Genomic DNA, 16,875 nt, shown 5'->3' with positions numbered 1-16,875 from the left:
ATATTTATATTGGAAAACAAGCCAAAACAAAAACAAATCAAAAATGTATTTTGTTGCCGTGTATAACTGGGCGAAGACTCTCACCTTTCTGTTCACTTCAATCCATCTTTAACTCACAAAAAAACAAACTCTCTCTTATTAATAAAGCTGCGTATTGACAATGTTCTTCACGATAAGAAACACACAGTGACACTATGTCTAGTCATATCATTATGATTCAATAAGTCACGAGTCATCACGTTATAATCTAGCTGCATTAAGCATGCGCTCGAGGGACGAGCGTCCCGTGACAGAGTGTGCATCAGACGGGCGCAGTTTCAGTCTCTCCCCCTTAGATCGGGACATTCGTACAACTCATAGAAGAGGTGCTGACCGCACAGAGAAATGACCGTTTCAGAGATTGTAATTATTTACATGATCTTCTTCTGTATTATTTGAACTTTAATAAAGCTCTAACGCATTAAATGTAACAGCATTAAAGATGTAACGCATTAAATATAACCGCATTAAAGATGTAACGCATTAAATATAACCGCATTAAAGATGTAACGCATTAAATACAACCGCATTAAAGATGTAACGCATTAAATACAACCGCATTAAAGATGTAACGCATTAAATATAACCGCATTAAAGATGTAACGCATTAAATACAACCGCATTAAAGATGTAACGCATTAAATACAACCCTTGTTTATTATACGCATTAAATATAACCGCATTAAAAATGTTATGCATTAAATATAACTGCATTAAATATAACCACATTAAAGATGTTATGCATTAAATATAACCGCATTAAAGATGTTATGCATTAAATATAACCACGTTAAATATAACCGCATTAAAGATTTAATGCATTAAATATAACCACATTAAATATAACCGCATTAAAGATGTTATGCATTAAATATAACCGCATTAAAGATGTTATGCATTAAATATAACCGCATTAAAGATGTTATGCATTAAATATAACCGCATTAAATATAACCGCATTAAAGATGTTATGCATTAAATATAACCGCATTAAAGATGTTATGCATTAAATATAACCACGTTAAAGATGTTATGCATTAAATATAACCATGTTAAATATAACCGCATTAAAGATTTAATGCATTAAATATAACCGCATTAAAGATGTTACGCATTAAATATAACCGCATTAAAGATGTTACGCATTAAATATAACCGCATTAAAGATGTTATGCATTAAATATAACCGCATTAAAGATGTTACGCATTAAATATAACTGCATTAAAGATGTAATGCATTAAAGATGTAACGCATTAAACATAACCGCATTAAAGATGTTACGCATTAAATATAACCGCATTAAAGATGTTACGCATTAAATATAACCGCATTAAAGATGTTACGCATTAAATATAACCGCATTAAAGATGTTACGCATTAAATATAACCGCATTAAAGATGTAATGCATTAAAGATGTAACGCATTAAACATAACTGCATTAAAGATGTAGCGCATTAAATATAACCGCATTAAAGATGTTACACAGTAATATAACCGCATTAACGATGTAATGCATTAAAGATGTAACGCATTAAACATAACTGCATTAAAGATGTAACACATTCAATATAACTGCATTAAAGATGTTACGCATTAAATATAACTGCATTAAATATAACCGCATTAAAGATGTAACGCATTAAAGATGTAACGCATTAAAGATGTAATGCATTAAACATAACTGCATTAAAGATGTAACGCTGGTGTGTTTCCTTTAAAGAGCTCCGGCTCCACTTATTCCACAATGAGAGTGCTTCTGTATTTACTTATTTTGTATTTTTGCATTATAATTTCCTCATACTTTGTGATCTACATCAGCTGAAGCTGTTTGGAAAGTTTAGAGTGCATCTGTGATCTGTGTAATTCTTCATCTCATCAGTCAGACGTGAACTGCAGTGCTGCTCTCACGCATCATCATTAGAGTTTAATGTGATCTCATGTTATGTTAAATGACATGAAACAACTATTCGACAACGAACATTTTTGTTGACAATTTTTTATTGTCGACATTGTCTGTAACATCGACTAATTGTTTCAGCCCTAATACACATCTGGGATGGCATGAGGGTGAGTAAATGATGAGAGAATTTTCATTTTTGGGTGAACTATCCCTTTGACCTGGATGTGATGAGGCCTTTAATTCATTTACAGTTCTTGTGTGTCTGTTTGTTATTTCCAGATTCAGAAGTTGTGTGACCGTGTGGCTTCATCCACGCTGTTGGAGGATCGTAGAGATGCTGTTCGAGCCCTCAAGTCTCTGTCCAAGGTGAGCAGCAGTTCATGTTTGTTATGTTGTATGTATGATGTAACCTTGTTATAAGGGTGTTGTGGTGGTTATAAATGCTGAATTGCATTGCTAAATTGTATTATAAGTCTATACACATTGGATGCTCCTCATAGTACATAAGTGACTGACAATATGCTGCATTCATTTCACTGAATGATTATTTTTTTACAATGATTCCTTAAAGGTGATGTTAGCTATTTTTTAGATGTTAAAAAACTGTCTCAGCTTTATGTGCAGAGACAACTGTAAGTAAGCCTTTCTTTGTTTGATTTCCCCAAAGAGTGTGAACACTGTGGCCCTTTGGGGCTTTCAACATTGCTGTGTTTTAGGGCTGGGCGATATGACGACATATATTGTGGCGACAATACAAAGTGTGAAACGACACAGATTTTGCAATATCGTGTGTAAATAGCTATATGTAAATATTCATATGCACAGCGTGGGCTTTTCTATCAGTGCATGGCTTCACGTGAGACCGAGAGAATTTAAGAAACATGTACGGGGGACTTGTGTAGCTCAGCGAGTATTGATGCCGACTATCATCCCTGGAGTCACGAGTTCGAATCCAGGGCATGCTGAGTGACTCCAGCCAGGTCTCCTAAGCAACCAAATTGGTCCGGTTGCTAGGGAGGGTAGAGTCACATGGGGTAACCTCCTCATGGTCGTGATTAGTGGTTCTCGCTCTCAATGGGGCGTGTGGTGAGTTGTGTGTGGATCGTGGAGAGTAGCATGAGCTCCACATGCTGTGAGTCTCCGCGGTGTCATGCACAACGAGTCACGTGATAAGATGCGCGGATTGACGGTCTCAGAAGCGGAGGCAACTGAGACTTGTCCTCCACCACCCGGATTGAGGTGAGTAACCACGCCACCACAAGGACCTACTAAGCAGTGGAAATTGGGCATTCCAAATTGGGAGAAAAGGGTAAGAAAAAAAAGAAACATGAACAGGGTTTTTATGGCATTAAAAGCAATTTTCAATGACATTCATCTTGCATTCTGTGTTTCATAAGCGCTTAATATGCTTCTCATCTGACGCACGCATCTGTGTTCATCTCTGGAGCATGCAAGTGCGCGCGAGTCCATTTACAGGAGAGCACAGAGCGGGAGCACTCGTTCTACTCAGGAAAAATCCTGAAAAAATATTGCTTGTGAAATACTCACAGTTAGGGCCTGATTAAACACAGCTAATAACTCATTTCATTATCTAGATGTCATCTACTGTTGCCGTGGTTGCATTATGAGCACAAGTAATCCTTTTATCAAGTTTATATTTGCAGTTTATTGTATTAGTTCAGCTATCCACAAAGGAAATATATTCCTTTCTCAATAATTTGTGGAACATGTGTCAAGTAGGCTTTTTATTACAGAAATACCGCATGGAAGTGGGCACAATGGCAATGGACCATTTGGTTCGTATACTGCAGACTGACCGGTATGTTCCAAACTTTGTTTTAGCCCAAATTAAATTAATTGTCTCTTGTTGTCTTTAATTGATATTGTGTGAAAGCATTTTTTTGGTCATTTACAATGCATCGTGACTTTGCTTTGGTTGTTATTTGAAACAGCTCAGACACTGAAATCCTGGGTTACGCTTTGGACACATTATACAATATTGTTTGCAATGATGAAGAGGAGGAACAAGGTATGCTATTCTCTTATTTATTTATTTGTCTGGTTCAGATATTAACATGTTGGGATTTTAATTGATTTGTTTAGTGTCCATATGTGTCTGATTTGCACTTTTTCAAATAGATAGGTCTCTTCAAATGACTCAATTGTTCTTACAGTCAGTAAACATCATTTCAGTGTGACACTGGTCCCTCTTGCAGAGTAGTTGTTTATTTGTGATGAGTAGGGAAATGTTGTATATCTGATGCTCCTCCTTTTTCTTTCCATGTTTAATCCGCCAGATGATACTGAAGGTAAAGCACCTCTTTTGTGCATGATGCTAATCTAACCACTAGCCCATCCATGCTTTGAAACCTGTAGAATCCTCCTTTAGTCAGGGCTTTTATTGATGGAGCTTTATGCAGGACTGAAAATCTCACAGTGTAGCCTGTAGCATTGACACACGAATGTAGGGGTGAAGCGCTCAGTGAACAGAACTATAAGTTGTTTTCCTAATTCCATAAAATAATACATTTAATGTTGCATGCATACCTAAAGTTTTACTCTTAAAGAAATTAATTGCAATTTTGAAACATGTGTATTTAATCATGAGCACTCACATGAGATGAGGACTCTAGTCATATCAGTAACCTTATAAAAGCTGTTTTATTCTACATGGAGAGGGTCCCCTAATGGGGGCAGCCATGTTAGAATCACATGACCAGCTGAATACTACTCGCTTAATCTCAGTAACCGGCTTGTTATTGGACACTTTCACTCTTGGATTAATCATGGCTGATTGTGAATGGTGAATTTCTACAATGGCATCTGTAACTGAAAACTATTGATTGAATCATGCTGCATCCACACCACTAGTTGTCAGTATAAATCCAAGATGACACCAACAAAAAGTTACTGAGCGCACCTTTAAATTGAGAAAATACTGTTTTCTCAGTCCCAGATGAAAAGATGTGTGTAATTGATGGAAAAAAAATAACATGTCCAAATGTCTTAAACAGGCCAGTGGATTACACAGATTATGTATTTTAATCCTAGTTTTTGAGCCAAAGAGCTTTAGAGAAGTGCTCTAAGGGCTGGACAGGAGATAAGAAAATGAAGAATTATTTTTTTTTTGGATGAGTGTCTAATTTAAATTGTCATGTTATACAGACTAGTGCTGATCCAAAGATAGACAATCGATCATTATGTTTGCTGTGTAATGCCTTTGCATAATTAATGTGTTGTTCATGTGCATTTTAAAGGGATAGTTCACCCTAAAATGAAAATTATTTCATCATTTACTCACCCTCATGCCATCCCAGATGTGTATTACTTTCTTCAGCAGAACACAAATGAAGATTTTTAGAAGAATATTTTAGCTCTGTAGGTCCATACAATGCAAGTGAATGGTGACCAGAACATTGAAGCCCCAAAAAGCACATAAAGTCAGCATAAAAGTAACCCATAAGACTCCAGTGGTTTAATCCATGTCTTCAGAAGTGATATGATAGGTGTGGGTGAAAAACAGATCAATATTTAAGTCCTTTTTTTACAATCAATCTCTACTTTTCTTCCTGCATATTGCCCTCTACTGGGCAGGGAGGAGAATTTATAGTAAAAAAGGCTTAAATATTGATCCATTTTTCACCCACACCTATCATATCACTTCTGAAGACATGGATTAAACCACTGGAGTCTTATAGATTACTTTTATGCCGCCTTTATGTGCTTTTAGGAGCTTCAAAGTTCTGGTCACCATTCACTTGCATTGTATGGACCTACAGAGCTGAAATATTCTTCTAAAAACTTTATTTGTGTTCTGCAGAAGAAAGAAAGTCATACACATCTGGAATGGCATGAGGGTGAGCAAATGATGAGAGAATTTTCATTTTTGGGTGAACTATTCCTTTTTATGATGACTTCTGTAAGCATTGTTGATGAATTAATAATCATTGGTTATTAAGCATATGATTCCCTCTAAATATAAACTTTTTGTATCCTGAGCCCAGTGTTACTGACAGTGAAAGTGTGTTCAGTAAAAGAATGAGAATTTCCCACGAATTGGCTGTTTAGTTAATCTGTTTAAAAAAAGAAAGAAAAAACTTGAAGTGTGCTGTGCTGTGTGGGGGAAAGGTTAAGTTTTAAAGGAATAGTTCACCCAAAAAAGAATGAATGTATTATTTACTAACCCTTATGCCATCTCAAACTTGTATTCCTTAGTTCTTCTGCAGAACACAAACGAAGAATTTTCATAGACGTTTGATGTGTTGATATCCAGACAATGCAAGTCCATGGGGTTCAAAACTTTCACGCTCTTAAAAGGACATTAAGGCAGCATAAGGTAATCCATAGGACTCCAGTGGGTTATTTCATGTCTTCTAAAGCGATACGATCGGTTTTATGTGAGAAACGTAATTTCCTTTTCACCATAAATCTTGACATCTGCCATCTTCATGTCGTGATCATGATTTGAAGCTCGAATACACTTCCTCGGTCTTGACGCATCTTCCCGTGCTGTACACGTGCTCTTCCGAGGAGACTGCAGATGTCAAGATTTACAGTGAAAAAGGAGTTTATTTTGGTCTGTTTCTCATCCATAACCTATCATATCACTTCAGAAGACATGGATTAAACCACTCTAGTCATACAGGTTACTTTTTTGCTGCCTTTATGTGCTTTTTGGAACTTGAGAGTTTTGGACCCCATGGACCTGCATTGTATGGATATCTTTGTGTTCGGCAGAGGAAAAAAAAAAGTAATACGAGGCTGAGTACATAATGAGAGAATTATCTTTTTTTTTTTTTTTTTTTTTTTTTTTTGGTGACCTGTTTCTTTAACCGGTGATTTTATTGTTGAGCTTTATTTTTATACATTCACCCGTCTCACTGTCCCAGTTTCCTAACCTGTGGGGTGATGCACTATTTTTGTCTATCCCTCTTTGTATTAATACCCATCTTGTCAGCAGACTCATTCCACTTCTGTTCCATCTTAAGTCTTGATAACTTTAAAATACTGTACAGTTTTCTATGTACTGAAAATAGCTGATTCACCTTTTCTTTGCAGCTTTATTGTGATCCGATGGCTTTAGCACAAAGTATCTCCCACCCAGTTAGATGCTTTTCCCTCCTAGTATCACTGTGTCATTTAGCCTTCTCTTTCTGTTCCTCCTTGCATTATCTGCATTTAAGTAATTAAGTAAAAGCAGAAAAGAACATGCTTCTTTGCATTTCATTTTCTCTATTAGAGGAGATCCCGCAAAAGCAGGAGGATGATTTGGGAGTTCAGTTCACTGACAAGTTCATCCAGGAAATGGAAAATATCACTCTTCTCCTCACACTGTTGGAGGTAGGCCTGAGTTTAGTTCTGTGAGATCAGTTGTCTTGTTTGATTCCTTTGTTTTCTTATTTTAACATGTTCTTGTCATTACATGGTTTGACATGGTTAGGAGTTTGACTTCCACGTGCGCTGGCCGGGTGTGAAGCTCCTAACTGCACTTTTGAAAAACCAGTGTGCTCAGGTCCAAGGCATCATCCTGGTCAGCCCCATGGGTGAGGCCAAGAATCTCTTAATATCTTGAAATTAACACACATAAGGATTTGAGTTTGAAATCCTCTAACATATTTTTTTTTTATCATGTGAACTCTTCACCATGTGTACAGTAATATCCATGATGCATACAGGGCCTAATCTTGGCCCTCCTCGGTAATGCCAAAAGTATTCTTCAATTGTCATTTGCCGCTGCGTCTTGTGCACAGTGCGCATGCCAAAAATGTTGTCATTTGTTCTGTGCATGCCTGGGATTGACTGCACTATAGAGTATCACTAAGCATGCGTCGAACCAGTCCGTACTGACTCACGGACAATAGAGTAAACTTTGAAAGGCTAGAACGTACAACTGTACGTGAGACATAACGGCACGCATAACGTAGCAGGCGTTTAATCACCCTTTTTATTTCTAATCCCTGCAAATTTGCCACTCCCGAAAATTGAAAAGGTAACCACACAAGTCATCATTATGTAGCTAGAGTGTTCATTGGTTACAGATATTTGTTTGTTCAGCTACATGTGAGGAATATTTTTCTCCCCAATTTGGAATGCCCAATTCCCAATGTGCTCTAAGTCCTCGTGGTGGCGTAGTGACTCGCCTCAATCCGGGTGGCGGAGGACGAATCTCAGTTGCCTCCGCGTCTAAGACCATCAATCCACGCATCTTATCACGTGGCTTGTTAAGCGCGTTACCACGGAGACGTAGTGCGTGTGGAGGCTTCACGCTATTCTCCACGGCATCCGTGCACAACTCGCCACGTGCCCCACCACATTAGAACCACATTATAGCGACCATGAGGAGGTTACCCCTTGTGACTCTACCCTCCCTAGCAACCGGACCAATTTGGTTGCGTAGGAGACCTGGCTGGAGTCACTCAGCACGCCCTGGATTCAAACTCGCGACTCCAGGTGTGATAGTCAGCGTCTTTACCTGCTGAGCTACCCAGGCACCCCACATAGTAGATATTATCATCTTCTATCGCTGTCTCTGTTGGAAGTTTTCACCTTTGCGGTCTCTAACCAATCAAAATCCTTGGCTAAATACATATGGCAATTTTCCACTGCACGTTACGGTTCGATTCGACTCGACTCTGCTCGTTTTACTTTTCTGAGCTTGCTTTTCCACTGCAGTTTAGTGCCGCCTCAACGTGAGTGGGATTATACGCTGACGTCATAGTTGCGCCGCCTCTACTGCCGTGACCTCATCTTAAACGCGACACAAACATTACTGACCATAAACAATAACACGACCACTAGCTGTTAGCTACTAGCTCATTGTGCTGCATAAAGCAGTTGTTGCATGGTGATTTTACACAAGTGTAACAGTTAAATTGGCCTGGTTGTTTTAGAAGCAAGCCTTCCAGTAGCTGGTCAACTAAATAAAGTGAAGCTTTCAAGCAGAATATAGAGTTAACGTAACATAACGTACCATCCTCCATCGTGGACTCCAACAACGCCGAGTCCAGGGCACTCTCCCTCCCATTGCTCGCCGGTCTATTGCCATAGTTAGCGTCCATTTGGTCGAACCACTTCCACTTTCTTCTATTTGAACCTCTCAGGCTGTAGTGGTCCTTGATGGTTCTGTAGTCACTTAAGTTTTTTTACTTTTCCCTACACTTTTGGTAGGTCCGGTGGTAGCCGTGTGCCGCTAACAGTTGAGACAGTTCCTGAAAGACTTTTTTGTTTCGCGTCGTTTCGCTCATCGCTAAAGAGAGGAACGTCTGCACCTCGTTTATTGACCACGCCATGGTTTTGCGCACAGCCATTTCTTTTTACAATTTGAAAGTCACGTGAACAAATGATACTGCTATCGCTGTTGCTAATTTTAAAACTAGTGGGTTGATGTCCCGTGTCGCAAATCCAGTGACGCTGGTAGTGACGATTCTCTCTGACCAATCAGTGATCTGCAGGGTTTAGTATCGGCTCGGCTCACTTGGAACCTCGACTGAGGTGGTACTAAAAAAAGTATCAGGTACCAGGTACTATCCACAGTGGAAAACCCCAAAAAGCGAGCAGAGTCGAGTCGAGCTGTACCGTGCAGTGGAAAAGCCCCAAAAGTCTGCTCCCTTCTTAGACCACAAGGTGATAAGAGTAACCAGGACCTACTTCACTGCCAGCATATACAGTAAAGAGACTAGGCCACATGCTTCCGAAAGATACAAGACCACATTATACAACAATGACCGTCTACACATATTACAGGAACAGAAGTGTATTTCTGTGTGTTTTGTCCTGCAGAAACTACTGGGCAAATTATAACAATAGACCTTAAGACCTTTGCACACCAGAGGTGATGCGATAATGCAAAACAAATTGCTGACGAAAGGCCCTCTCACATTAAAAGAAAGGTCGAATAATAGCTGTTAGCACATTCACCCCTTTACAATAGGTGGAGTTAATCGACAAGCGACTTTACCCTACGGTAGGTGGTGCAAAGTACTTTTCAGCTGGTCTGCCCTTCGGCCATCACGTATGAGAAAAAGAACTGAAAAGCAAGCGCATTTTCTACAGATCCAATCGGAAAAATAAAACGGATCTCTCTTAAAATTGCAGCAAAGGTGATGAGTGTGCCATGCACATGGTGTATGCTTTTGTTGAGTACATTTGTTTAAAATCACTGCGTGATGCACACACACAATCACTGTTAAAATAATTGTCAATTGGAACAATACTGTATACATTTGTTCAAAATCTGCATGCCATGAATTAAACATGACGACATCTAAACACTCCAAGAGTCTTTGTAATCCACACAATAAAACACATTTCTAACCAACATTACCACGTTTTTGGTATACAAATGCACTTTGATACGAAGACATCTATACAGAGTGCACTGCACAGTGTTAATGTTATTAATATTTGGTGAAGAAAAACATGCAAGATCTGTAAAGTTGTTTATAAAAAAAAAAGTGAAACACAGGCATTTGATGCAAATTAACTACACATCGTCACTGCTACTTCAGGATTTCTTCATTGAGTTACTTAAGCGATTAATGTTGGTGGTCAAAACAGCTTTCTGTGCTTTAGCGCCACCTGTTGCTGGTTTTGGTAACAGCAGCGGATCCTGACGTGATCCAAAGCTCATATTTTATTTATAAAGGCATTTCATCAGCCAGCAGCCATATCACCCTGTAGCTCAAGACCAGTTGCCAACTGAAGCTAAGCAGGGCTGAGCCTGGTCAGTACCTGGATGGGAGACCTCCTGGGAAGACTAAGGTTGCTAGGGAGTCCAGCAAGGGATGTTCACCCTGTGGACTGTGTAGGTCCTAATGCCCCAGTATAGTGACGGGGACACTATACTGTAAAAAGGCACTGTCCTTCGGATGAGATGTTAAACCGAGGTCCTGACTCTCTATGGTCATTAAAAATCCCAGGACACTTCTCAAAAAGAGTAGGGATGTAACCCCAGTGTCCTGGCCAAATTCCCCCCATTGGCCCTTCTCAATCATGGCCTCCTAATAATCCCCATCCATTAATTGGCTCTAACGCTCCACTCTCTCCTCTCCAGCAATAGTTGGTGTGTGGTGAGTGTACTGGTGCACTATGGCTGCCATTGCATCAGGTGCATGCTGCACACTGGTGGTGGTTGAGGAGAGTCCCCTGTTCACTGTGTAAAGTGCTTTGAGTGTAGTGTCAGGAAAAGTGCTATATAAATGTAACGTTCATTCATTCATTCATTCATCGCTGGGCAAAGAAAGAAAATCATCACATTCACTGTAAAAAAATAATAAAAAAAGCTCGGTTTGTCATTGTTTCTATTAAAAATGATAATTGCAGTGAATATTTGCTTTTGGTGTGCAAAGACCTTTAGTCTTGGTGTGTTTAATTTGTGTTTAAACTGAAAATGAGGCTATGAGGGGTAGAACAATAGTACAGGCCGTTTAATATGTCGACCTAGGTCACATCAAAGAAAACTGATGACGACAAATTGACACCCGTGTCAAAATGTTACATTGAAAATGGCGTCTACTTTAATGTGGCTTACACTGCTTGCCAACAATGTTCATTGACTTTATTGCATTCAGCACTATCATTCTTATAAGCTCTCTTTTCTCAGCATTACTCTCTGCAACTGATTCTAGATGTCTTGTATGTAGTGTTGATATGTTGCTTCGCTCGGCAGGAGTGTCCAGGTTAATGGATCTTCTTGCTGACTCCAGAGAAGTCATCCGTAATGATGTAAGTGATATTGCTCTTCAGTAACTGGATTGTGTTCATAAAGTTTCAGGTGAAGTTAATTTAAACCATTTTACTTTTTTTCGTCATCAAGGGTCTGCTACTTCTGCAGCAGCTAACCAAAGGCAATGCTGCAATTCAGAAAATTGTTGCTTTTGAAAATGCATTTGAGAGACTTCTCGATATCATCACAGAGGAGGGTTCAAGTGATGGAGGTATATATTAAAACATCCTTGTAACAAGACGGTAGACAAATGGGGCTTTTGAAAGGCATGACTGTGAATTTTCATAGATGGCAAGATTGTTTATTACTATACATCTTCATCTCACAGGAATTGTGGTGGAGGACTGTCTCCTATTGTTGCTTAACCTCCTGAAGAACAATAGCTCCAACCAGAATTTTTTTAAAGAAGGCTCATATATCCAAAGGATGAAACCGTGGTTTGAGGTGGGGGATGACAACTCTGGCTGGTCAGCACAGAAGGTCACCAACCTTCATCTAATGCTACAGGTGATATGACCAATCCATTTCCAGAGAATGTGGAGGTATATAGTACAGTATAGTGCTTTGTGATATAATGCACACAGACAGAATATTCAGAAAACATCATTAGGATTGAATTTAAAGTGTTTACAGCTTGAAAATGTGATTGGATGAGCCACGCTCAAAGCCGTCTTAGAGCCCGGTCACACTACACTTTACGCTTCATTCACTCCCATTCAAAAAAGTGTTCCGTACAAAAGTTCAAGATTGGTTAAACTTTGACCCGTGAGTCAAAGTGATGTGTGACCAATAAAAGATTGAAACATCACACCCTTACTGACCTCATGGCTCAATACAAAGAATACATATTTCAAAGCTGCATGTTTGTATTGTTGCAGGAAATTGAGTAGACGTATATTTTAACATTTTGAATATAATATCATTTGTAATTTGAAGCCCTCACTCAAAGTCTAGTGTGACCGTTCCTTAAAATAGCTAATATATGCACACCTGTGACGCATCAATTCAGTTCTGTTAATTGAATAATGTTAATGTGCAAAGTTGCCAACAAGAGCCAGCCTATAGGCTAACGAACTATATGTACTTAACACAAGCACAAACAGTATACGTGGCATCATCGTTGCTGCACTTTTAAGAGAGATGTGTTTTATTTTTTCGATTAGTTCACTAGAGGACTCACTTGGAAGAACAATTAATGGATTACTTATTGAACATTGGTATCTTTTATCGCATTGCTGTTGCTGCCTTTTTATGGAAGCAGGACGCTGCTCGAGGTTGTTCGATGTTTTTATTGGGATCCACTTTGCCTTACAGCACCCCTTAACTGTAGCAAAAGCATCATAACGAATGACCTCAATTAGCTTATTGCTTTTTTATGAAGATCAAGCTTATTTGCATGGCTCGTTGAACACATCTGCTGTTAATTTTGTTCATATATAGACTTAGTAAATATGAACATCTCAATCAGTGCTGTTTTTTTATTTGAGAATGAGGTGTCATCTCTTGTTGTGATTTCTCTCTTTGGTCAACCTGTAGCTGGTACGAGTGATGGTTTCTCCAGTGAACTCTCCAGGGGCCACTGCCAGCTGTCAGAAGGCCATGTTCCAGTGTGGTCTTCTCCAGCAGCTGTGCACCATTCTCATGGCCACAGGTGTTCCTGCAGACATCTTAACAGAGGTCAGATTGCTCTCAGAACATCAGTCTCATTGGCTTTGTTCACACTGATTGCCCACATCTGATTTTTAGGCATGAAGATATGTTTTATAGATATCTTCTATAAATCCGGTGAGATAAGAATTAAATTATTTGGTAACACTTCATAATAAGCTTCCATTTGTTAACATTGGTTAACAACATAATTTAACATGAACCTAATAATAAACAATACTTTGAGCATTTATTAATTACATTAAAAACATTAGTTAATGCAGTATGAACTATCAACGAACAATTATTAACTAACATTATTACACGGCTCTCTGAAATACTTGATTGTGATTGGTCAGTGGCGCCATCTAGAGTTCAGATATTTCTGAGTAACAACCGCACATCCACGTATCAGACCACTCATGGCGAGCAATCGTTACTACTTCTCTGATCACTGTGAGATCTTTACAAGTAAGCTAATAAAATAATTGCAACTCAAATCAATGTTTCATTTGCATTTATTTATTTATTTGACAAGTAGTCTTATAATGAGCTGAATAATGAGTCAGACGTTCATTAATTGCAAAATAAATACTAACAGAACTCTGGTGCAAACCAGAGGTGGACGTCTTTTTTTATTTTTTATTGTTATTATTTTTCTTTCTCCCCATTTTGGAATGTCCAATTCCCAATGCGCTCTAAGTCCTTGTGGTGGCGTAGCGACTCGCCTCAATCCGGGTGGCGGAGGACGAATCTCAGTTGCCTCCACGTCTGAGACCATCAGTCCACACATCTTATCACGTGACTTGTTGAGCGTGTTACCGCAGAGATGTAGCGCATGTGGAGGCTTCACGCTATTCTCCACGCGCCCCACCGAGAGCGAGAACCACATTATAGCAACCATGAGGAGGTTACCCCATGTGACCTCCCTAGCAACTGGGCCAATTTGGTTGCTTAGGAGACCTGGCTGGAGTCACTCAGCACACCCTGGATTTGAACTCGCGACTCCAGGTGTGATAGTCAGCGTCTTTACTCACTGAGCTACCCAGACCCCCATTTGGCAAGTAGTCTTGTAATAAGCCGGATAATGAGCAGTCAGACGGTCATTTGCACAGAATAAACACCAACAGAACTCTAATGCAAACTGGAGGTGGATACTAGCTGTTCAGCGATTTATTTCTTCTCTCATAATTACATAATTTCAATGCAATCAGTATTTTATGTATGTATTTATTTATTTGTTTAGTAGCCATGTAATAAGCATGATAATGTTCAGTCAGCCGGTTGTTATTGCAAAATATATACCCCTTCAATCTGAAACAAGACCCCTCTGCCTTGATCACCCTGTCAGGGTTTTAATTTGGGATGACAACCAGCTAACTGTACACTATCCCTGTTTTAATAAATGCTGTAAAAAATATATTGTTCATTGTTTGCTCATGATACCTAAAGCATTTACTAATGTTAACAAATGTAACCGTATTATTATATAGTGTTACCGATATACGGTATATATACTGTGTATACATGACAAATTTTGCAACATCGCTCATGATGCACTGTAGTGAGTCTGTCTAAATATAGATGTGTTAACCACTGTAATGCCTCCTCCGTCACCTGTGTTGTTTCATGCACCACATAAAAGTTCAGCAACATTGCAGGATCCCACAAAAGACATGAGCAAAATTTATTGTCTTTTCTTAACACACTGGCAGCTCGGCTCTATGATGTCACTTGACATTTAGGTTGATGCCTGCTTCATTGCTATGGCAACCAGCATACTGTAGATATCCATATTGAGCAAAGTAATTCAGTTCTAAAGAACGAATCTGAAATGAATCAGAATTTTGTGCAGCGTGAGCAAAGCCATTGCCTTTAATCATGTGGTTCTTTTAAATTGTTGTCCACACCATACCAATTAGCAGTTTAAATATTATAAAACGCTGTGTTTAGTACGATAAGCATCTTTTTTTATTTATTTTTTTTATTGTTTGTTTTCCTTCTGCAGACTATCAATACTGTGTCAGAGGTCATCCGTGGCTCTGAGGTGAATCAGGACTACTTTGCATCCGTTAATGCTCCATCGAATCCACCAAGGTCTGGTTTGCCCTCAGTCTAATGAAAATGACTACCCAAGAAAATTTGTGTTTTCTTTTATAGACTTAAATATGAACATGTTGGCTGTTTTCTCCAGGCCTGCAATTGTGGTTCTTCTCATGTCTATGGTGAATGAGAGACAGCCATTTGTTCTCCGCTGTGCTGTACTGTACTGCTTCCAGTGCTTCCTGTACAAGAACCATAAAGGGCAGGGGGAGATAGTAGCCACACTGTTGCCCTCCACTATAGATGGTGAGACAAATCAACTTATTGTCCTGCTGTGCTCCCCTCTTTCCGTACCAACTCTCCTTCTGTGTGTGTGTTTTTTGTTTTTGTTTTTTTCACTGTAAAGTAACTTTTTTTTAGTTTGTTATTTGGGTGCATTTCATCACTCATGGCCTGTCTCTCTGTTCTCAGCTAACTCCATCTCAGCGGGACAGCTCTTATGTGGAGGTCTGTTCTCAGTGGACTCCCTGTCAAACTGGTGTGCTGCTGTGGCTCTGGCTCATGCGCTGCAGGATAACCTCACCCAGAAAGAGCAGCTGCTGCGGGTACAGTTGGCCACCAGTCTGGGCAAGCCACCCGTTTCCCTTCTGCAGCAGTGCACCAACATCCTATCCCAGGTACTCAACCTCAAATTGTTGGGATCAATGGCTGTTTAGTGGTTAGGTTTTTGGGGTTTAAGCCTCTGATTAAAAGATCACACTGCTTTCATGCAGTCCTTGAGCCCAGTGTGCTTAAGACCCCTGCACACTTCCTATGAAATCGAAGAACAAACGTCTGTGGCGTCATTTAGAACAAAATCTGGCCAAAAAGGTGTTTTTGAGTTTGTTTCAATGGTTCATAGTGGCTCGCCAGGGTGACATTTCAGGCAAACATCCTACTGGCTGCTTATCACCTTCTTACTGCCATTGGTCCACGTCATTGACATGTGACTTTTAGCTCCACCTATTTTAACAGGTGGAGCTAAATAGATGCTGGTGCGAATTGACCAACATCTATACATCTATACAATCGTTCGTGTAGAGAATAGTATTTTTTAGCCTTCAGAAGGAATCAGATCTACTCAAACACTCTTAAGTGCCCATTCACTCTGTTGTTTGATATGCTGCTGCACTCATGTGCCGTCTGCAGCCGAAAGCCATTCACACATCTGTCCAAAGATATGCCAATCATCATTCTTTTGTCTGTATTCTACCCACTGACACTCTTTAATACACCCATCTTTGCAGTAGTTTCAGTGTCATCAAATTACAATAACAATGTAATCAGTGCATATTATGGCTGCGGATAACGTCAGTGCATTAGCACCGTGAATGCACATGGTAAACATTACAAATCACACATTATCTACTGCATATATTTGACTTTAAATCACCATCGAGTAGTTAATACAGCTTCTTTTACTGACCACAAGTGAATTATTCTCATAGAATGAGGCATGTCGCCATTTATAACACATTGCA

The 16,875-nt window shown here is 39.3% G+C and overlaps 1 protein-coding gene across 2 annotated transcripts in view; it reads left to right on the top strand.

The window, feature by feature from the left end:
• The window catches only part of uso1 (USO1 vesicle transport factor), a 29,717-nt gene that overhangs the window by 1,795 nt on the left and 11,047 nt on the right, over positions 1-16,875 (top strand). For both annotated transcript variants that reach the window (XM_051705019.1, XM_051705018.1), the window contains exons 2-13: positions 2,221-2,307; positions 3,696-3,760; positions 3,894-3,970; positions 7,181-7,281; positions 7,382-7,484; positions 11,609-11,664; positions 11,756-11,876; positions 11,994-12,172; positions 13,202-13,342; positions 15,321-15,409; positions 15,507-15,661; positions 15,827-16,032. In XM_051705019.1, the coding sequence (XP_051560979.1) occupies positions 2,221-2,307; positions 3,696-3,760; positions 3,894-3,970; positions 7,181-7,281; positions 7,382-7,484; positions 11,609-11,664; positions 11,756-11,876; positions 11,994-12,172; positions 13,202-13,342; positions 15,321-15,409; positions 15,507-15,661; positions 15,827-16,032 (1,380 nt within the window). The remainder of the gene's footprint in view (positions 1-2,220; positions 2,308-3,695; positions 3,761-3,893; positions 3,971-7,180; positions 7,282-7,381; positions 7,485-11,608; positions 11,665-11,755; positions 11,877-11,993; positions 12,173-13,201; positions 13,343-15,320; positions 15,410-15,506; positions 15,662-15,826; positions 16,033-16,875) is intronic.

The sequence above is a fragment of the Myxocyprinus asiaticus genome, chromosome 8 (assembly GCF_019703515.2).
Source record: "Myxocyprinus asiaticus isolate MX2 ecotype Aquarium Trade chromosome 8, UBuf_Myxa_2, whole genome shotgun sequence".
NCBI classification, from domain to species: domain Eukaryota; kingdom Metazoa; phylum Chordata; class Actinopteri; order Cypriniformes; family Catostomidae; genus Myxocyprinus; species Myxocyprinus asiaticus.
Note: the sequence above shows the minus strand (reverse complement) of the source record. Positions and strands in the feature narration are given on the sequence as shown.